Source organism: Piliocolobus tephrosceles, chromosome 8 (genome assembly GCF_002776525.5).
Source record: "Piliocolobus tephrosceles isolate RC106 chromosome 8, ASM277652v3, whole genome shotgun sequence".
NCBI lineage: Eukaryota > Metazoa > Chordata > Mammalia > Primates > Cercopithecidae > Piliocolobus > Piliocolobus tephrosceles.
The window spans coordinates 80,015,092-80,037,993 of NC_045441.1; the positions used below are offsets into that span (position 1 = coordinate 80,015,092).

At 36.4% G+C, this 22,902-nt stretch overlaps 1 protein-coding gene across 8 annotated transcripts in view; it reads left to right on the forward strand.

The window, feature by feature from the left end:
* KRIT1 (KRIT1 ankyrin repeat containing) overlaps nt 1-22,902 on the forward strand; it is a 46,908-nt gene that overhangs the window by 15,393 nt on the left and 8,613 nt on the right. For all 8 annotated transcript variants that reach the window (XR_002734637.2, XM_023226687.2, XM_023226686.3 and 5 more), the window contains 7 exons: nt 3,865-4,021; nt 4,727-4,834; nt 7,596-7,752; nt 8,507-8,658; nt 15,694-15,860; nt 16,490-16,577; nt 17,369-17,575. Coding sequence is in view for 7 of the 8 variants with exons in the window: in XM_023226687.2 (XP_023082455.1) it covers nt 3,865-4,021; nt 4,727-4,834; nt 7,596-7,752; nt 8,507-8,658; nt 15,694-15,860; nt 16,490-16,577; nt 17,369-17,575 (1,036 nt within the window). In the remaining variant the exon portion in view is untranslated. The remainder of the gene's footprint in view (nt 1-3,864; nt 4,022-4,726; nt 4,835-7,595; nt 7,753-8,506; nt 8,659-15,693; nt 15,861-16,489; nt 16,578-17,368; nt 17,576-22,902) is intronic.

Here is a 22,902-nt window from a genome sequence, read left to right on the forward strand (position 1 = left end):
GAGTGGGTGACACACTCTGCTTTCTCTTTTTCACTCTTCATAAACCTTAACTTTTTCTGAGTTTTTGATCTCTTTCCTTGCTCTGCAGCATTTAATTCTTGTCCACTCTTCATTCTAAGAACAAATTGGAGTTGAAAGGGCATAATGGAGCTATAATGAAGGTCAGTACAAATGCAAGATATTATTGCTATCTTATCATTGCTATTGAAACACTCACTGGCCTCCATCCTGTGATCCAAACCTGTGTCTTAGTGGTAGTACTGCTAAGATTCAGAAAACTGGCTTCTAACTCTGGCTAGTCACCGTGAGACATTGGGCAAGTTATTTAACTGCATCAAGCTCCATTTTTCTCATCTGTGCAATAAAAAAGTACTTCCACCTATTTTATAAATTTCTATGATTATATGAAATAATTATATAAGAAGGTAGCTGGGAAATTTTAAGGCATCATACAAAATGTATGTTTGTATTATTTTTATTATTACTTCTTGAATTGCTCCCTCACTATCTTTTCCTGTCTTCCCTTTTAGATGTATTTCATTGTTCTAAGGTGATCATATTATTTGTTCTCAGAAAGATTTCATCCATTCTTTCAGACAATTTAATTCTTTTCAATGAGATGATTTTACATATTCTCAGATAGATACCCTAACCTTTTGCCTTCCACCTAAGTAGTTTCAAGTTGCCTACTAAACATTTCAGTCACTTATCTTTTGTATATAAGGCACTTTGGAGAATATAAAGACACTGTCCCTACCCTCAAGGAGCTTCCAACCTGATAGAGAAGAGATGTGGATAAACAAGGATGAAATTAGGTAAAATAAGTTGCAAAAAAAAAGCAAAAATAAAATGCTAAAACGTAGTGGGAATATAGAGAGGATAGATTTTAAACTGTTTCAGAGGCATAATGGAATTTAACCTGAACAAAATCAGGAAGGGGGAAAGGATGTCTTAAGAATAGCAAAGAACATTGTGGCTTTGATTTGCATTTCTCTAATGATCAGTGATATTGAGCTTTTTTTTTTGTATGTGTCTTGGCTGCATGTATGTCTTCTTTAGAAAAGTATCCGTGTATTACCCACTTTTTAATGGCGTGGTTTTTTTCTTATGAATTTGTTAAGTTGCTTATAGATGCTAGATATTAGACTTCTGTCAGATGCATAGTTTGCAAATATTGTCTCCCATTCTGTAGGTTGTCTGTTTACTCTGTTGATAGTTTCTTTTGCTGTGCGGAGCAGCTCTTTAGTTTAAGTACCATCTCACACCAGTCAGAATGGCTATGATTAAAAAGTCTTAAAAATAACAGATACTGGCAAGATTGCCGAGAAAGGGAACACTGTTGGTGGGAGTGTAAATTAGTTCAACTATTGTGGAAAGCAGTATGGCAATTCCTCAGAGAGCTAAAAACAGAATTTTCATTTGACTTAGCAATCCCATTACTGTGTATATACCCAGAAGAATATAAATCATTTTGCCATAAAGACACATGTACACACATGCAACGTTCCTTCCAGCACTATTCACAATAGCAAAGACATACAATCAACCTAAATGCCCATGATAACAGAGTGGTTAAAGAAAATGTGGTACATATATATATATATATATATATATATATATATAATAGAATACTATGCAACCAGAAAAAAGAACAAGATCATGTCTTTGCAAGACCATGGATGGAGCTGGAGGCCATTATTTTTAGCAAACTGACACAGGAACAGAAAATACCACGTGTTCCTACTTATACGTCGGCGCTAAATGGTGAGAACTCATGAGCATAAAGAAGGGAACAGCAGACACTGGGGCCTCCTTGAGGGTGGAAGCCGGGAGGAGGGAGAGGAGCTGAAAAAATAACTATTGGGTACTAGGCTTAGTACCTGGGTGGTGGAATAATCTGTATGACACACCCCCATGACACGAGTTTACCTGTATAACAAACCTGCACATGGACCCCAGAGTCTAAAATAAAAGTTAAAAAAAAGAAAAAAAAAAAGAATAGCAAAACCTGAGCAAAACAAATCACCTGAATAAAGTGTGGGATGAAAGTATCTTATTTGGAATTTAGAAAAGGCTTAGTATTCGTGAAGGGGAAGAAAGGAAAAACAGATGGAAAATCAGTTCTAAAGATGGGCTGTTTTCCCCTCAGATGTTCCATATCTAAAACTAAAAATAAGTTTCCATTCCTCCTCCCACCTCACCCTCTTATTTCCACACGATAAATTAGTTTTCTACCCTTGCTTCAGATTGCAGCTTTACGTAAATCTTTGGCTATAACCAAGAGGTTGACTCACTCACTGTGTGCGTATGCTTTGTACTCTTCTGAGACCTTTGCTTACTCCTTTACTGTCTACCTAAAATATTTTACCTCTCTTCAACATCTCTTCAGTTCTTTCCTATTTAAAAATCCAGTTCAGGCCGGGTGTGGTGGCCCATGCCTGTAATCCCAGCACTTTGGGAGGCTGAGGCAGGTGGATTGTTTGAGCCCAGGAGTTAGAGGCCAGGCTGGGCAACATGGCGAAACCCTATCTTCCCACCCCACCCACCGAGACGGAGTCTTGCTCTATCAGCCAGGCTGGAGTGCAGTGGCGCAGTCTCAGCTCACTGCGACCTCCACCTCCTGGGTTCAAGTGATTCTCCTGCCTCAGCCTCCCAAGTAGCTGGGATTACAGGCATCTGCTATCACACCCGGCTAATTTTTGTGTTTTTAGTAGAGACAGGGTTTCACCATGTTGGCCAGGCTGGTCTCAAACTCCTGGCCTTGTGATCCGCCCCCCTCAGCTTCCCAAAATGTTGAGATCACAGGTGTGAGCCACCACATCCGGCCAAAACCCCATCTTTACTAAAAACACAAAAATTAGCTGGGCATGGTGGCGCATGCCTGTAATTCCAGCTACTTGGGAGGCTGAGACACAAGAACCTCTTGAACCCAGGTGGCAGACATTACAGTGAGCTGAGATTGCACCACTGCACTCCAGCCTGGGCATAGAGTGAGATTCAGCCTCAAAAATAGTAAGATTCAGTTCAATTTGTTCTTCTATCAGAGCACTTTACAGGACCATCTAGACTGAATCATATCTCGTTTTCTGGGATTATATCTCTGGAGCTGGGATTACAGGCATGCGCCACAATGCCTGCCTGATTTTTGTATTTTTGGTAGAGACAGGGTTTCACCATGTTGGTCAGGTTGGTCTCGAACTCCTGACCTTGTGATCTGCCTGCCTCTGCCTCCCAAAGTGCTGGGATTACAGGTGTGAGCCACTGCGCCCAGCCTCTGATATTTTTTAAAGCATTGACAAACAATACCATACTTAAATTTTACAGCATTATGTAACTTATCCCATGTTTATGTTTTGCCTCAAATTACACTGTAAACCATTCACGGTAGAGACCACATATTTTATATATCTTTGTCTCTCTCATATTGTCTAATATAGCAACTATATATAGAATTACGTTTTTGGGCCTATTTTGTAGACAGCCAGGCCTAAGTGAAAAGCATTCTTACTAAGTTTTCTTACTAAGTTACTTTCTGTTTCTGAAACTATATTTGGCTAAAAATTGTATCTAACTTTTGTACCTCACATGGGGTGTTTCTCTGTCATCTGCTCTATCTTGTATTTGAGGTTATATTTTCTTCCAGTTTATCAGAAATAGAAACAGTTTAATTAAACCAGAATAATTAATAAGAAACCCCTAATCATTGAAAACATTATGTCAGTATCTTAATAATCCTTTGCTCTCTGTCCTAGAAAATTCTTAGATTTTTTTGAGATATCATCTAAAATTTGGATTTTTAAAAACATTTCAGATGACTTTTTTAGGTAAGTTTTTTTGTTGTTTTTTGTTTGTTTTTTCATACAGGTATGGAAAAGTTGAGGCCACTCGCATATTGTTAGAGAAAGGAAAGTGCAATCCAAACCTTTTAAATGGACAACTTAGTTCTCCTCTTCATTTTGCTGCTGGAGGAGGACATGCTGAAATAGTACAGATTCTCCTAAACCATCCAGAAATTGATAGAGTAAGTTATTTTCCAGGTTTTTAAAAGTAATATTCAAGCAGTGAACAACAAGTAATGACACTAAAATGTTCAATTGTATGCGAGAGTTCATCTGAAAAATAAAAATAAGTTCCATTACTTTATAGAATAAGTAACAGAACCTATGAGTTGTGCTTTATAGAATAAGTAATGGAATATATGAGTTGTGCTTTTGAATGTACTTTTTTTTTTGTTTTTTTAGATTTTTTAAATCTAAAATTTATGCCTAAATTTTACATTAACCATTTTTAGGCATTAAGTACATTTACATTATTGTACAACCATCACCACAGTCTGTCTTCAGAATGTATGTAGAATTTAACCTCTTTTCATTTTGTATTGTATTTCTCCAAAAACATCTTGAAAAAGGAAAAAGATTTTCCAGAATTTCATAAAGGAAATTCATAAAAAGTATATCATAAGGAGGCAAATAGTATTAACAAACCCTTGTTATGTCTTTATCAGAACTTTTAAAAAACAGTAATCACATCGATTAGTGCTTTGAGTCTTTTATCTTGGCAACTCTTGTTTATTCTAAACATAATACATACTAAGTGTGGTTAATATTTACTTAGTACTTGACAAGAGTCTCTTTTTTTATGAAACTTTGATTAATTGGATGACATTTTCCCTTAGAATACCGTAATATGTAATGCCTTTTTGTCCCCTCACCACCCACATTTCTAGCATATAACAGACCAGCAAGGAAGATCTCCGTTAAATATTTGTGAAGAAAACAAACAAAATAACTGGGAAGAAGCTGCAAAATTGTTGAAGGAAGCCATTAACAAGCCTGTAAGAATTATCTTCATAGTTAGAACCAAGCATAGTATTTAAATTAATAAGATTTAAATTTGAGGATCTGTGGCAAGAGTGGAAAGACAAATGATTAGATGGCTTCTTTACTGCTATAAAACCTCATTGTAGTCCGAGGATGGTGGCTCACGCCTGTAATCCCAGCACTTTGGGAGGATGAGGCAGGTGGATCACAAGGTCAAGAGATTAAGATCATCCTGGCCAACATGGTGAAACCCCATCTCTATGAAAAATACAAAAATCAGCTGGGCATGGTGGCATGCGCCTGTAGTCCCAGCTACTCAGAAGGCTGAGACAGGAGAATTGCTTGAACCCAGGAGGCGGAGGTTGCAGTGAGCCGAGATTGTGCCAGTGCATTCCAGCCTGGGCAACAGAGCAAGACTCCGTCTCAAACAAAAAAAAAACTTCATTGTAGACTGGATAGGTATCACATTTGTTATTATCCCTAACATTTGGACGTTTATTCTTGCATAGCAAACTAAGACTTGCAAAAATAAGTAAATAAAACTTTCAGAACTCTTAAATTTTTCATATAATTTCGATGCTTGATGTGTTGATTACGCTTTTTTTTGTTTTTTTTTTTTTTGAGATGGAGTCACCCAGGCTGGAATGTAATGGCATGATTTTGGCTCCCTGCAACCTCTACTTCCCGGGTTCAAGCAGTTCTCCTCCTCAGCCTCCCAAGTAGCTGGGACTACAGGAGCCTGCCACTACGCCTGGCTAATTTTTTGTAATTTTAGTAGAGATGGGGTTTCACTATGTTAGCCAGGATGGTCTCGATCACCTGACCTTGTGATCCACCTGCCTCGGCCTCCCAAAGTGCTGGGATTACAGGCGTGAGCCCCCGTGCCTGGCCTGATTACACATAATTTTAATCTATTCATTGACATATATCCCTCTATTTAGGCCTTTTAAGCAACATTTTGTATTTTTAAATAAAAGCATTGCACATCATTCATTCATTTAGTCTCAGCAAGTTAGTTTATATATCACAGACTCAGTTTCCTCCTCATAAAAGTAAAATAGGTGTTTCCAAGCTTTTTTATTCTGCTAACTCAACCTGGCCTTTCCATCTAATTACAACTGGAAATAAACTCATAAATTGAATGCTGGCACATATAGCTATTAAAATAATAATTGTATTTAGAGGCATAAAGCTTAATTTGTAATTGTAGTGACATTAAAATACAGAAGGTTAACAATGAGAAGAAACTCAATTATGCCTAAGAGTTATAATGATTATAAAAATCATTAATTTAATTATTTTTATTTTTATGAGACAGAGTCTCACTATGTTGCCCAGGCTGGAGTACAGTGGCTGTTCACAGACTTGGGCAGTCCTCCCATCTTGGCCTCTTGAATAGCTGGGACTGCAGACATGTGCCACCACTCCTGGCTATCATTAGTTTAAAAACTGTTTGAAATAAAAACATTTATACCAACAAATAAAGGATAAAGGGTTTATACTAACAGATATAACCCAAATTTACCTAAGCCTTTCCAGGCATTAACCAACAACTATACAATAAGTATTTGTTGAGTATCTCTGTGGATTTAACATGACAAAATGCTGAAAATTATAAGGAATATATGGTCTCTGCCTTTAATGTTACACACATGCTGCACACTTATGCATTTTGTCAAAACACTTACTCCAAGAGCCTAAGACAGTCAAGGAAATAGACAAGCAGTACAGGTACCCTTATGTTATACTTCACTGCAATTTATTTTCTAACTATGTAGTTTTAACTCATTTTTATCCCTGATATAGTCTTTATAATTGTGAATGAATAAGGTAGGAGGGTTGAAGTTCTTTTATCCAAAGTGCACTGACCTGGAAGTTATTTGGGGACATCAGTTACTTCCTATAACAATAAAAATCCATTGAGAAAGCTACTACTATGTGCAGTTTTCTAAACTGGGGGAAGGAAACTGGCTCAAAGTTCATTGATAACTTTTACCTGCAAAGTGTTCCATCACAAATTCCTCTTAGGACAAGTTATTGGTGGTACACATTTCTGTTGTATTATTTGTGACCCACTAGACTCATGAAGTACTCAGCTAACACTAGATTCAGTAACCAAGTTTGTGTTTCTCATATGATATTTACATTGTACATTAAAGGTGCTAAAACATCCTGTCAAAAGAATTTGACTTTGAGTATTTTTTTAAGTCATTCTCCTTAGTTTCCCAAACTTATTTCTGGAACATCCAGAAAAAAATATTTTAGAAAATACAACTAATGGAAGTAAAATGGTTTGTTTTTTGTTTTTTGAGATGGAGTCTCGCTCTGTTGCCCAGGCTGGAGTGCAGTGACACAATCTCGGCTCACTGCAAGCTCCGCCTTCTGGGGTTCATGCCATTCTCCCGCCTCAGCCTTCTGAGTAGCTGGGACTACAGGCACCTGCCACCATGCCCGGCTAATTTTTGTGTGTGTGTGTGTGTGTGTTTTCAGTAGAGACGGGGTTTCACTGTATTAGCCAAGATGGTCTCCATCTCCTGACTTCATGATCCGCCCGCCTCAGCCTCCTGAAGTGCTAGGATTACAGGCGTGAGCCACCGTGCCTGGCCAGTAAAATGTTTTAAAAATATCACCAACAGATTCTCACTTGTAACAGTGTTTCTGATATTTTTCATGTTAGAAATCTATAATAAAGCACATGAAGTTGAAGGAAAGTATCTTGTTAGATTGTGATGTATAATTTTTTAAGCTGGTTATGTAAGTTATCATTTCTTATAGTATGAAAAAGTTCGAATATACAGAATGGATGGGTCATATCGTTCTGTTGAATTGAAGCATGGAAATAATACCACAGTGCAGCAGATAATGGAAGGAATGCGTCTCTCTCAAGAAACTCAGCAGTATTTCACTATATGGATTTGTTCAGAAAACCTCAGTAAGAAAGTTTTTATTATGTTTTAGTAAACCTCATTATTCCTTTTTGGGAGTGGGTTGGTAAAAAATATAACTTCTTTTTATTCTTGACTCTTAAATTTTGAATAATACAATGTTCTTCTCTTTTATATAAATATAGAGATAAGTCCCTGCCCACCCCCTTCCTGCTTCATTCAAAGCACTTTTTAATAATTAAAAAAGAAAACTTTCCTTTTATGGCAATAGCATTTGATTTGAATGCCATTAAATGTTGTGCTCATACAACTTGCCTTTATTCTTTGTGTTCATTTTGAAATAATACAAATGTTCTTTTCTCTTACGTGAGTTTTCTATTTAAAAATCAACCTTTTTATTTAAAATCAACCTAATGACATTATATATTTGTTCTTCAAAGTATTACACATACATACAGAATTTAATTGATGGATATGATTGGATATTTAATGGCTTAGTTGTATCTTTTTAACTAGGAATTCTACTTATGTCATAATTAAATAGGCTATAATGGAATTAAGGATTTCATATACGTTTGATAAATTTTATGTAAGAATTATTTTTAATAATTCTTATGTTCTTGATAATAAACAGTTAACCACAAATTGGGTAGTAATATTGATTAAAATGTTAATTTTAGATTTAAATTTAATTTGTGAGTATTCAGTACAGAAGTGCAGATAGTTTATTACAGAGTTTCTATGCATTGATATAGTTGAGTTTTTTACGTTATCATTTATGAAAGGAAAGATGTTTTTCAGGCCTTCAACTCAAACCGTATCATAAACCCTTGCAACATGTTCGTGACTGGCCAGAAATACTTGCTGAATTGACTAATCTGGATCCTCAAAGGGAAACATCTCAGCTTTTTCTAAGAAGAGATGTGAGACTTCCTTTGGAGGTTGAAAAACAGGTTTGCTTGGAAATCTTATTTACAGTTATTTAAATGCACAAAATCTATTGCGTTTCTATTGTAAGTACTAGAGGCAGAAATTGTGCTTACATCCTTATATCGATCCTTACATCCTTATATCGATCCTTACATCCCTGTAATAATTGGTGGAATTTCGGTTGGTCTACTTACAAAGCCCTTGGTTGGGATTTTTCATTTCTACTCCCATTGTCTTAAGAATACAAAAGAAATAGGGAGGCTATCCTAAAGAAAATTAGCAGTCAGATGTGGAGCCAAATTATACTGGAAAAAAATTGTTCAGACTAGTTAGGAAGTACATTGTCAAGGATAAACTTAATAAAGGGCTAATCAGTTGTACACATTTTGAAGGAAGAAAGAGAAACACTGGTGTGGGAGAGAACAGAAAAAACATCCTGGTATACTGCAAAGGGAACAATGCGAAAGTCATTCTTAACAGTCCATAAGTGGCTCTTTTTTTTTTTCTTTTCTTTTTTTTTTTTTGAGACTGAGTCTTGCTCTGTCTCCCAGGCTGGAGTGGCACAATCTCAGCTCACTACAATCTCCACCTCCCAGGTTTAAGTAGTTCTCGTGCCTCAACCTCCCCCAAGTAGTTGGGATTATAGACGTGGGCCACCACACCCAGCTAACTTTTTTTGTATTTTTAGCAGAGACAGGGTTTCGCCATGTTGCCCAGGCTGGTCTTGAACCCTTGGCTTCAAGTGATCTGCCAACATTGGCCTCCCGAAGTGCTGGGATTACAAGCGTGAGCCACTGTGCCTAGCCTAAGTAGCTCGTCTTAACTCAAACGGGGAACTCTGTACATAGTGAAAAATGAGAATAGTATTTACATTTGATAAAAAGAAGTCTGTCCAGACAAGTATATTTCTATTTGAACTACTGTGGATTTTAGAGAGGAAGAAGTGACATAATGCCATAAGAAGGATGAATGGGCCAGGCACAGTGACTCATGCCGGTAATCCCAGCACTTTGGGAGGCCAAGGAGGGTGGATCACGAGGTCAGGAATTCAAGACCTGCCTGGCCAAGATGGTGAAACCCCGTCTCTGCTAAAAATACAAAAATTAGCCAGGCATGGTGGCAGTCGCCAGTAATCTCAGCTACTTGGGAGGCCAAGGCAGAGAATTGCTTGAACCTGGGAGGCAGAGGTTGCACTGAGCCAAGATCGTGCTACTGCACTCCAGCCTGGATGACAGAATGAGACTCCATCTCAAAAAAAAAAAAAAAAAGAAGGATGAATGGACAAGGGAGAGATTATAACAGCTTAAATTAGGCATGATAATCTAAATATGGTGAAATTGTTTCATGGTTTTACAGTGTTAGTGAAGATAAAAATAGAATACATTTCTTAATTCTTTATTCTCAGGGAATATTAAACAAACAGTTAAACAAATTTTAGCACAAGAAAATTTCAACAGCCATGTCCAAACTTGTTTAACATTTTATACATAACTATGTATATTGCTCTTTTTATATTATCAAGCCAATGATAGAGTTGATCCTTTCAGCCAGATACACTAGGAGTCATATAAAAATTGCTATGAAATTTACCAAAAACTAAGGGCTTCATTATTTGTTAAAAATGTGTTAGAATCACATTAATAGAATGAAAGGGAGGGAAGAAAACATGAGATCCAGAAAGGCATATGACAAAATCCAACACCCTTTCATGATTTAAAAAACTCTCAGAAAACTAGGAATTCAAGCGAACTTCTCAGCATGATAAAGGGTGTTCATGAAAAACCCACAGCTAACATCATATTCAATGGTAAAAGACTGAAAACTGTCCTCCTAAGATAAGGTACAAAATTAAGATACCCACTTTCACCAATAATCAAGACCTTAGTTTTTGGCAAATGACATATACATAGGAATTCCCAAAGAATCCACAAGAACGCTAGAGCTAATAAATTAATTCAACAAAGTTTCAAGGTATAAGCTCAACACACAAAATCTGTTGTCTATACACCAGCAAAGAATAATACAAGAAAGAGATTAAGAAGTCCATTAAAATAGCATCTAAGAATATAATACCCAGGAATAAATTTAACAGAAGAAGTTCAAGACTTGTACACTGAAAACTAAAACATTGCTGAAAAATAAGACCTAATAACTGGAAAGACATCTCTGTGTTTAATGATAGGAATAGTTAGTGTCATTAAGATGTCACTACTAGCAAAGTGATCTACAGATTTAATGCAATCCCTAACAATATTCCAATAGCCTTTTTTGTTAAAGTGGGATCAAATCCACATTAATTGCAAGTGGCCTCAAATAGCCAAAGCAATCTTGAATAAAGCAGAATCAAGTTGAGAGACTGACATTACTCAATTTCAAAGCACAGCATAAAGCTAAGTAATCAAAAGCATTGTGGTACTCTAGCATAAGGATAAATATACAGACCATTGGAACAGAATTGAGTTTTCAGAAATAAACCCATACATGTACAGCCAGTAGATTTTTGACAAGGCTGCCAGGTTCATCTAATGGAGAAAGAATAGTCTCTTCAACAGATGGTGCTGGTATAACTGTAGGTTCACATTGCAAAAGTAGGAAATTGGACCCCAACCTCATGCCATATAAAAAGTTAAAATGGCTGGGTGTGGTAGCTCACAATTGTAATCCCAGTACTTTGGGAGGCCGAGGCGGGTGGATCACTTGAGGACAGGAGTTCTAGACCAGCCTGGCCAACATGGCAAAACCCCATCTCTACTAAAAATACAAAAAATTAGCCAGCTGTGGTGGTACACCTTTGTAGTCGCAGCTACTCAGGAGGTTGAGGCACGAGAATTGCATGAACCCGGGAGGCGGAGGTTGCAGTGAGCCAAGATTACGCCACTGTACTCCAGTGACAAAGTGAGACTCCGTCTCAAATACAATAATAATAAATTAAAATGCATCAGTGACCTAAATATAAGTGCTAAAACCATAAAATTCAGAAGAAAACATATGAATAAATCTTCATGACCTTGGGATTAGGCAGTGGAGTCAGATATGACAACAAAAGCATGAACAACAAAAGAAATATTGGGTAAGTTAAACTTCATCAAAATCAGAAACTTTTGTGCATTAAAGGACATTATTAAGAAAGTGAAAAGCAACAGAATGGGAGAAAATATTAGGAAATCATAGATAAGGGTTTACTATCCAGAATATACAAAGAACTCCTAAAACTCAACAATAAAAAGGCCAACAACCCGATTAAAAATGGTCAGGGTTCGGTGCAGTAGCTCACTCCTGTAATCCCAACACTTTGGGAGGCTGAAATGGGAGGATCATGGGAGCCCAGGAATTTGAGACCTGCCTGGGCAACATAGTGAGACTTCATCTCTATAACAAACTTAAAAAATTAGCCAGGCATGATGGCACACACCTGTAGTACCAGCTACTCAGGAGACAGAGGTGGGAGGGTCGCTTGAGTCTGGGAGGGAGAGGTTACAATGAGCCAATGTCACATGACTGCACGCCAGCCTGGGTAATAGAGCAAGACTGTCTCAAAAAAAAAAAAGTAGGCCAAGTGTGCTGATTCACTTCTGTAATCCCAGTGCTTTGGAAGGATGAGGTGGGAGTCTCACTTGAGGCCAGGAATTTGAGACCAGCCTGGCTGCATAGTGAGACCCTGTCTCTACAAAAAAGTTTCTTTTTTTGTTTGTTTTAAATAGCTTGGCATGGTGGCACACACCTGTAGTCCTAGCTACTTGAGAGTGAGACAGGAGGATCACTCTTCTCAGGAGTTCAGGGTTACAGTTAGTTATGATCAACCACTGCACTCTAGGCTGGATGAAAGAGCAAGACCCTGTCTGTAAATAAAATAGGTTGAAGGACTTGAATATATAAATAGCCAACAAGCACATGAAAAGATGTTCAGCATCATTAGTTATTAGGGAAATGCAAATTAAAACCTCAATGAGAAACCACACCCACTAGGATGACTATAAAAAACAAAACAGAAAGTAATGAGTTGGTAAAAATATAGAGAAATTGGAACCCTGGTACATTGCAGTTGGGAATGTAAAATTGTGCAGCCACTGTGGAAAACAGTAGTTCTTCAAAAATCTAAAACTGGAATTACCATATGATCCAGCAATTCCACTCCTAGATATATGCCTGAAATAATTGAAAACAAGGATTCAAACATATTTTTATGTCACTGCAGCATTATTCATAATAACCAAAAATGTAGAGGCACCCTAAGTGTCCATTAACAGATGAGTGGACAAACAAAATGTGGTCTATACGTACAAATAGAGTAATTAAGGAATGAAGTTGTGATACATGTGACAACATGAGTGAACCTTGAAAACATTATACTAAATAAGCCAGACGCAAAAGAACAAATATTTAATTCTACTTTAGTAATCTAGAATAGGCAAAGGCATAAAGGGGAAAAATAGATTGGAGGTTATCAGAGGTGCTGGTCTGGGGGAGGGGTGGGAAGTTTTTACCATTTAACAGACTTTCTCTTTGGGGTGATATAAACTACATGGAACTAGATAGTAGTGATGGTAGCACAACGTTGTGAACATAATTAATGCCACTGAATCTCACACTTAAAAATGGTTCAAATAACAAATGTTATATCTGTTTTACCCTATAACTTAAAAAAATGTATGATATCTATAAAATCTGCACATAATCTAAGTTTACTCAGTCTGCCTTCTCGTCCCAGGTAATATTTTAATAGTTCACTGGTAGAGAAAAGGAGCAGTAATGATAATACTTGGATGATAAATAAATTGCATAATTTTAAAATAAAGGAGACTCAAGTAAAAAGGAAGCAAGGTTTAGTAAGTTCTTATGGTAAACCAGAATGTCATGATAATCTGGTAAAGCAGTTGTGTTCTTTCACTTATTATATAATTAAGAAATTCCTGTTTGTACCATCTGAAAAACAGAATTACACTTATTGTTTAGCATCATCCTTTTAGGATGAAAATATCCTGATTTCATTAGAAATTTAAAAATGGAGACTAAAACTCCTTGAACATGGTATTGAGAATTGTAACTGTTATTATCTACTCATATTCTTCAAATATACGATGTCAGTTTTTATTAGAAAACATGCTTTCATTCAGTCTTTTTCCATTTTATTTTGAGAAATTTGAAAAGCCATAGGCATATTAAAAAGTAATACAGTTTACACCATTTACCATTCATTAGATCACTAGTTGTTAACAATTGGCTTTACTGTATTTACTTTCTTTGTGAATCATTTTAAAGTGAGTTGCAGGTGTCATTCCTACATATTTTGGCATGCATCTTCTAAGAATAAGGACATCTCTGCCTATCACAATAACATTTCCAACCTAATAAAATTAATAATTCCATAATTACATAATATCTGATTCAAATTCAGATTTTTCCCAGTTGTTTCAACATACTTTTATACCTCCCCGCCCCAGGATCTAGTCAAGGCTCATGCTTTATATTTGGATGTCTCTTTAGTCTCTTTTAATCTAAAACAGTCCCCTTCATTTTTTTCCCATGAAATGTTTTTTTACTATTGCATACAGTATTTTCAGATAGAAAAATAGTATTATTTCAGGTAATGTTGTAAAAATAATTTTTGTTTTTAGACAGAGTCTCTCTCTGTCACCCAGGCTGGAGTGCAGTGGCGCAATTTCGGCTCACTGCAAGCACTGCCTCCCAGGTTCACACCATTCTCCTGCCTCAGCCTCCCCAGTAGCTGGGACTACAGGTGCCCGCCACCACGCCTGGCTAATTTTTTGTATTTTTAGTAGAGACGGGGTTTCACCGTGTTAGCCAGGATGGTCTCGATCTCCTGGCCTCATGATCCACCCGCCTTGGCCTCCCAAAGTGCTAGGATTGCAGGCATGAGCCACTGCACCTGGCCGCAAAAATCATTTTTATTCAAGCTTGGGATCATTGTGAATTGTATTTGGAAATACTTTAAGTATTTATTCAGAAACTTTATAACTGGTGACTGTGTACAAGTAGGAATGTATTCTGTAGGCCAGGATTTCTCAATCTTTATTAATCTTATTGGATAAACTTTAAAGTTTTTAAAATTAAAAAAAAAAAAAAAAAAGATGTAGGCCAGGCGCAGTGGCTAGCACCTGTAATCCCAACACTTTTGGAGGCTAGGGTGAGAGTACTGCTTGAGCCCAGCCTAGGCAACATGGCAAGACCTTCTGTCTTCAAAAAATTTAAAAATTAGCCAGGTGTGGTGGTGCACACCTCCTGTCCCAGCTACTCGGGAGGCTGAGGCAGGTAGATAACTTGAGCCTAGGAGGTTGAGGCTGCAGTAGGCCATGTTCATGCCACTGCACTCTAGCCTGTCTGGCAGAGCAAGACCCTATCTCAAAAAACAAAACAAATATTTACTCTTCTTGCATATTATTAATATTTGAAAGTACATAGTCTTTTTAGTCAAAATTTAAAATGTCTTACAACAGACTTTTTAAAAATGCATTTGTCCTTTGGAAATTAAGATAGTTCCTTTTATCTTCTTTGAAGTCCACTACTGTATTGTATGAAGCACAGTTCATAGAAAAATGTTTCAGTAATACAAAAATTTAGGTAAAATTTTGCTAAAAAGTATCCATATTTATAAACTGATGATAATATTTCTTAGACAACCAGGTTAGCAAACTATAGCTTATAGCCGTATTTTGCCAGTTTTTGTATACCTCACAAGCTAATTTTTTTAATGTTTTTTGATTGTTAAAAAAATCAAAAGAACAGTATTTCCTATCATGTGAAATTGTTTGAAATTCGTATTTCAGTATTCCTACATAAAGTTTTATTAGAACACTGCCATACCCACCTGTGGCTTTCCTTGTGCTACAGTGACAGAGTTGATTAGTTGCAACAGCAATTACATAGCTTACAAAGCTTAAAATACTACTCTCTGGGCCTTAACAAAAAGATGTTTGCCAACCTTTGCTTAACAGCTCATTTATATACAAATGTGAAGTTTTTGTTTTTGCCATATTAAATTGTTCATTTGTAAAAAGAAATTGTAGCCTAATAACCAAATTATACTTTTTTCTCTTAAGATTGAAGACCCGCTAGCTATTCTTATTCTCTTTGATGAAGCCAGATATAATTTATTGAAGGGCTTTTATACAGCTCCTGATGCTAAGCTGATAACATTGGCAAGTCTCCTTTTGCAAATAGTCTATGGAAATTATGAGAGTAAAAAACACAAGCAAGGTTTCCTAAAGTAAGTATTTAATATTATGCATGGTTTTGTGCTATGGTCAAGATTCTGTTTAACGAAGAAAGTTTAAAAATGTTATTAGAAAATATTTATACGTTACATTGGTTTGGAATTAAATAATATAAGATGTAGAATGAGAAAAGAAAACATTATAGTAAAGCATTCTTAAAGTTACATTCTCCAAATGTACTTTTCTTATATTTGACTATAGTTTGATACACTTTATATTTTATCTTTTTTTATGCTTAAATAAGTTCACTAAAATCTGACTTGAATAAGTAGTAAAAAATTTTATAAGACAGATGTACTTAAGAATCCCACCATAAAAACTGGTTTTATGTTCAGTCTTTGAGAGAAAACACTGAGGTTTTAAGCATATCTGAATTTGGTTATTGTGGTTTTCAATTTTCAAAAATAGTTTCTGGTTATTGAAAGAAGAAACATTTATCTAAATTGATAATATGAGATTTGTGGCTTTTTGCTTAACATTTTTAGAGTTCTCTGGTATTTTACAGCAAAGTATTTTTCAGCTTAAAAATTACGTTACTGAAAGCCATTTGTAACAGAATGATTACTATTCTTTAGCTACTAAAGATGATTTATTTAAAGGATGTTGGCATGTGTGCTTACAGTGAAGAAAATCTAAAATCCATCGTACCTGTTACCAAACTGAAAAGTAAGGCACCTCACTGGACAAATCGCATACTTCATGAATACAAGGTAAGCTGTTTAATAGAAATGAAGATGCTTTATAGGCTAGTTGAAACTTTGTTAGTGTTATTAATTTTAAACATAGGTAGATTAAATTTATAGTCCTGAAATTAAAAATGTATCTTCTAGTTCACAATGCTTGAAATTGAAATTAGCAAGGTATTTTTATTTTTAGTAATATATAATCTTTTACTGAATACCTTCTGCATGCCGAATACTGTGGTAAGGACTAAAGATAAAAATTTGAAATAATACACTATCCATGCCTGTGAAGCAATTAAAACCCAATAGCGTAGACAATATTTTTAGACCTTGATTTTTTTTTTTTTTTTTTTTTGAGACAGAGTCTCGCTCTGTCGCCCAGGCTGGAATGCAGTGGCCGGATCTCAGCTCACTGCAAGCTTCGCCTCCTGGGTTTACGCCATTCTCCTGCCTCAGCCTCCCAAGTAGCTGGGACTACAGGCGCCCACCACCTCGCCCAGCTAGTCTTTTTTTTGTATTTTTTAGTAGAGGTGGGGTTTCACCGCATTAGCCAGGATGGTCTCGATCTCCTGACCTCATGATCCACCCGTCTCGGCCTCCCAAAGTGCTGGGATTACAGGCTTGAGCCACCATGCCCGGCCGATTTTTTTTTAATATTAACATCGCAAGAGAAAAAGTACTCCTAATATAATGTGCCGTAATTTTATTCTTTAGGGGCAGTCTTGATTTTAGAAACTGCTTAGTTGATCTATTTGGATTATCAATGGTACATTTTCCTTTCATATCTCTTATTTTTAATTTACTTTGTTTGTTTTTAGAATCTCAGTACAAGTGAAGGTGTCAGTAAAGAAATGCATCACCTTCAGCGCATGTTCTTACAGAATTGCTGGGAAATTCCTACTTATGGAGCAGCATTTTTCACAGGACAGATATTTACAAAGGCAAGCCCCAGCAATCATAAAGTCATCCCTGTGTATGTAGGAGTGAATATAAAAGGACTTCATCTCCTCAACATGGAAACTAAGGTAGATTTTCAGCTTTTTTTCCACAAATCATATCATATAATACCTAAAACAACAGTACTAACCTACATGAAGAATTTAGAAATGGCATATATATATAAGACTGTTCATTGCAACTAATTCAGTACATAAGATGAAGGGGGACACTAAATCACTGTCAGTAAGGGGTTAATAATATATTACATTTCTGCTTTGGAATACCCTTCAGCCATAAAAAGGAATAAAGAGTATTTTTGTGTAGAATAATCTGCAAGATATATTTAGTGAAAAAGCAAGGTGCTGAACAATATGTAATATACTGCCTATTTTTGGTATTAAAATGGGAGGAAATGAGGCTGATCTTTACATAAATACATATTGCTTGTATATGCATAAAATATTTCTTGAAGCCTTTGGAGAAGGGAACCAGATAACTAGGAATAAAAGTAAGGAGGGAAACTTTTCATTACATACCTATCTAGTTCAGGCCACTATAACAAAGCCCGATAGACTGATTGGCTTATGAACAACAGAAGTTTATTTCTCACAGTTCTGGAAACTGGAAGTCTGAGATCAGTGCGCTAGTGGGGTTGAATTCTAGTGGGAGGGTTTTTCTGGGTTGGAGACTGCTGACATCTCCTTGTAGCCTCATATGGCAGAAGGAATGAGGGAGTTATCTTGGGGTCCCTTTTATAAAGGCGTGAATCCCATTCATGAGGGCCCTGCTCTCATAAATTATGACATAATTACTTCTCAAAGGCTCTACCTCCCAATACCATCACACTAGGGGTTAGGATTTCAACATACCAATTTTGGGAGGCAGGGCACAAACATTCAGTCCATAACAAGGCCATTTTGCAACTTAAAAGTTTTAACTCTGTGATTATGTTGCCTGTTTAAAACATTTGTTAGGTTAATTGGAAAAGACATGAAAAAAATATTATATGTGACACAAGGGCTTCACTTTGAAACATTAGAATTAGTACAAGAACCTTTTGGGGAGCAGGATGAAGTACGGAAGGGATTGAATATCCACTGGAATACTTCAGAGCTTCTTTATTGTTTTTTGTTTTTTACATTTAAAAATTTTTTGATTTATATATTTATTTTTTGAGACAGGGTCTCACTCTCTTCCCCAGGCTGGGGTTCAGTGGTGCAGTCATAGCTCACTGCAGCTTTGAACTCATGGACTCAAGCAGTCCTCCTACCTCAGCCTCCTGAGTAGCTGGGACTACAGGCACATAACACCATGGCTGGCTTTTTATTTTCTTTTTTTCCCCAGAGATAGGATCTTGTTATATTGCCCAGTTTGGTCTCAAACTCCTGGCCTCAAGTGATCCTCTTGCCTCAGCTTCCCAAAGTGCTGGGATTACAAGCATGAACCACTGGGCCCCACTCATTTTTTAAATTGATACATAGTAGTTGTACATATATATGAGGTACATTTCATATTTTGATACATGCATATAATAAATAATGATCAAATTAGGGTAATTAGGAAATTCATCACCCCAAATATTTATCATTTCTTTGTATTGGGAACATTTCAACTCATCTCTTGTAGCTATTTTGAAATATACAATAGATTATTAACTATAGTCACATTACTGTACTATGAAACACCGCAACTTATTCATTCTATCTAACTGTATGTTTGTACCCATTAACTGACCCTGTCCCTATTCCTTCCTACGCTACCCTTCCCAGCTCTGATAATCGTCATTCTACTCTCTACCTCCATGACATCAATGTCTCACATATATGAGAACATAGGATATTTGACTTTCTGTGCCTGTCTTATTTCACTTAACAAAATGACCCCCAGTTCCATTCATGTTGTTGTAAATGACAGGATTTCATTCTTTTTTATGGCTGAATAATATTTCATTGTGCACACATACCACATTTTCTTTATTCATTCATCTGCTGGTAGACACTTAGGTTGATTCCATATATTTGCTATTGTGAACAGTGCTGTGGTCAACATGGGGTGGCAGGATCCCACTGATTTCCTTTCCTTTGGAAGAATACTCAGTAGTGAGATTGCTGGTTCATATGGTAGTTTTATTTTAGTTTTTGAGAAATCTCTACACTGTTTTCCATAGTGGCTCTATACTAGTTTATATTCCCACTAACTCCATATAAAAGTTCCCTTCTCTCTGCATCGTCACCAGCATTTGTTATGTTTTTGTCATTTTGATAATAGTCATTCTAACTGGGGTGGGATGAAATGTCATTATGGTTTTGACTTGAACTTCCCTGAGGATTACTCATGGTGAGCATTTTTAAATATACTTCTTGGCTGTTTGTTTGTCTTCTTTTGAGAAATGTTTATTCTAATCATTGCCCACTTTATAATGGGATATGTTCTTTTGCTGTTGAATTGTTTGATTTCCTTGTAAATTTTGGATATTAGTCCCTAGTCTAATGAACACTTTGAAAATATTTTCTTCCATTCACCACATTGTCTCTTCGCTCTGTTGATTGTTAACATTAGCTGTGCAGAAGCTTAATAGTTTAAATAGCCCCACTTGTCTGTTTTTGTTTTTGTTGCCTATGCTTTTGAAGTCTTTGCCTAGACCAATGTCCAAAAGCATTTACCTTATGTTTTCTTCTACTAGTTTTATAGGTTCAGGTCTTACATTTAGGTTTTTTATCCATATTGACTTGATTTCTGCATGTGGTGAGAGATGGAGTCTAGTTTTATTCTTGTGCATGTGGATATCCAATTTTTCCAGCACAGTTTATTGAATAGGGTGTTTTTTCTTCAATGTTTGTTCCTGGTACCTTTGTTGAAAATGAGTTGGCTGTAAATACATGGATTTATTTCTGGGTTCTCTGTTCCATTGGGATCTGTATTTACAATAATATCATGCTGTTTGGTTACTGTAGGTTTGTGTAGTTTATTTTTTGAAATTAGGTAGTATGATGCCTCCAGCTTTGTTCTCTTTTTCTCACTATTGGTTTGGCTATTTGGAATATTTTGTTATTCCAAATGAATTTTAGAATTTTGTTTTATTTCTGTAAAGCATGTCATTGGTATTTCAATAAAGATTGCATTGAATTACTTGATTGCTTTGGGTAATATTGCTGTTTTATTTTTTATTTATTTATTTTGAGACAGAGTCTTGCTTCATTGCCCAGGCTGGAGTGCAGTGGCATGATCTTGGCTCACTGCAACCTCCACCTCCTGGGTTCAAGCAATTTTCCTGCCTGAGCCTCCCAAGTAGCTAGGATTACAGGCTTGCACCACCACGCCCAGCTAATTTTTTTTTTTTTTTTTTTTTTTTTTTTTGGTATTTTTAGTAGAGACAGGGTTTCACCATTTTGGCCAAGCTGGTCTTGAATTTCTGACCTCAGGTGATCCACCCACCTCGGCCTCCTGAAGTGCTGGGATTACAGGCATGAGCCACTACGCCTGGTCTATATTGCTATTTTAACAATATTAACTCTTCCAATCCATGAGCATGGATATCTTTCCAATTTTTGGTGTCCTCTTGAATTTCTTTCATCAGTGTTTTGTAGTTTTAGTTACAGAGGTCTTCCACTTTTTTAGTTAGATTTATTGTCAGGTATTTAATTTTTTTTAGTAGCTATAGTAAATGAGAGTGCTTTCTTGATTTCTTTTTCAGCTGGTTCATTATTGGTGCATAGAAATGCTAGTCATTTCTGTATGTGAATTTTGTGTCCTGCAACTTTTTTGAATTTGTTTTATCAGTTCTATTAGTTTTTTGGTAGAGTCTAGGTCTTTCTGTATATAAGATCATGTCATCTGCAGAGAGGGACAGTTTGACTTCCTGTTTACCAATTTATATGGCTTTTATTTCTTTCTCTTGCCTGATGCTCTGTCTAGGACTTCCAGTACTTCCAGTACTGTGTTGATTAAGAGTAGTTGAGGCCGAGGCGGGCGGATCACGAGATCAGGAGATTGAGACCATCCTGGCTAACATGGTGAAACCCCGTCTCTGCTAAAAATACAAAAAAATTAGCTGGGCATGGTGGCAGGCGCCTGTAGTCCCAGCTACTTGGGAGGCTGAGGCAGGAGAATGGCGTGAACCTGGGAGGCAGAGCTTGCAGTGAGCTGAGATTGTGCCACTGCACTCCAGCCTGGGCGACAGAGCAAGGCTCTGAGTAGTTGAAAGTGGGGTATCCTTGTCTTATTCTAGTTCTTATAAGAAAGGCTTTCAGCTTTTCCCCTTTCAGTATGATATTAGCTGTGGGTTTGTCATATATGGCCTTTATTGATTGAAGTATGTTCCTTCTATGTGAATTCACTGAGAGTTGTTTTTTTTTTTTTTTTCCATCAAGAAAGGATCTTGAACTTCATGAAGTTCTTTTTTTGTACTTACTGAAACTATTGTATGGTTTTTGTCCTTCATTCTATTGATTATATCACATTTATTAATTTACATATGTTGAATCATCCTTGCCTCCCAGGCATAAATCCCATTTGATCATGGTGTGTTATCTTTTTGACGTGTTGTTGGACTCAGTTTGGTAGTATTTTGTGGATGATTTTTGCATCTGTGTTTATCATGACTGCTGGACTCTTGTTTTCTTTTTTTTGTTGTGTCCTTGTCTGGTTTTGTTATTGGAATGATGCTGACCTCATTGAATGAGTTAGGAAGAATCCTCTTCAGTTTTTGGGGCCATTTTGAGAAAATTGGTATTAGTTCTTCATTATAGGTTTGGTAGAATTTAGCGGTGAAGTTACCTGGTTTCTGTTTGTTGAGAAACTTTTTGTTTCCAATTCAACCTCATTACCAAGAATTTATCTGTTGAGGTTTTCTTTTCCTTACTGGTTCAATATCAGCAGGTTGTCTGTGTTGAGGAATTTGTTAGCCTATCGTTCATTGGTCCTAATAGTCTTTAACGATTCTTTGTTATTTCTGTGGTCTCAGTTATAATGTCTCTTTTATCATTTATGATTTTGTTTATTTGGATTTTCTTTTCCTCTTGGTTAGTCTACCTAACAGTTTACTCGTTTTGTCTTTTTGAAGAACCAACTTTTCATTTTGTTGATCCTTTGTAATTTTTTTTTCTTTTTTCTTTTTTAGTCTTTCTTCCTTTTAGTTCTGGTCTGATCTTATTTCTTTCCTTCTGCTCATTTCAGGGTTGGTTTTTTTCTTGCTTTTCTAGTTCCTTGAGGTGCATCGTTAAGTATTTGAGATCTTCCTGCTTTTTTGTCATAGATGTTTATTGCAGTAAACTTCCCTCTTACACTGCTTTTGCTATATCCCTTAGGTTTTGGTATATGGTGTTTTCATTTTCATTGCATTTGAGAAATTTATTTCCTTCTTGATTTTTTCATTGACCCAATGGTCATTCAGTAGCATGTTGTTTAATTTCCA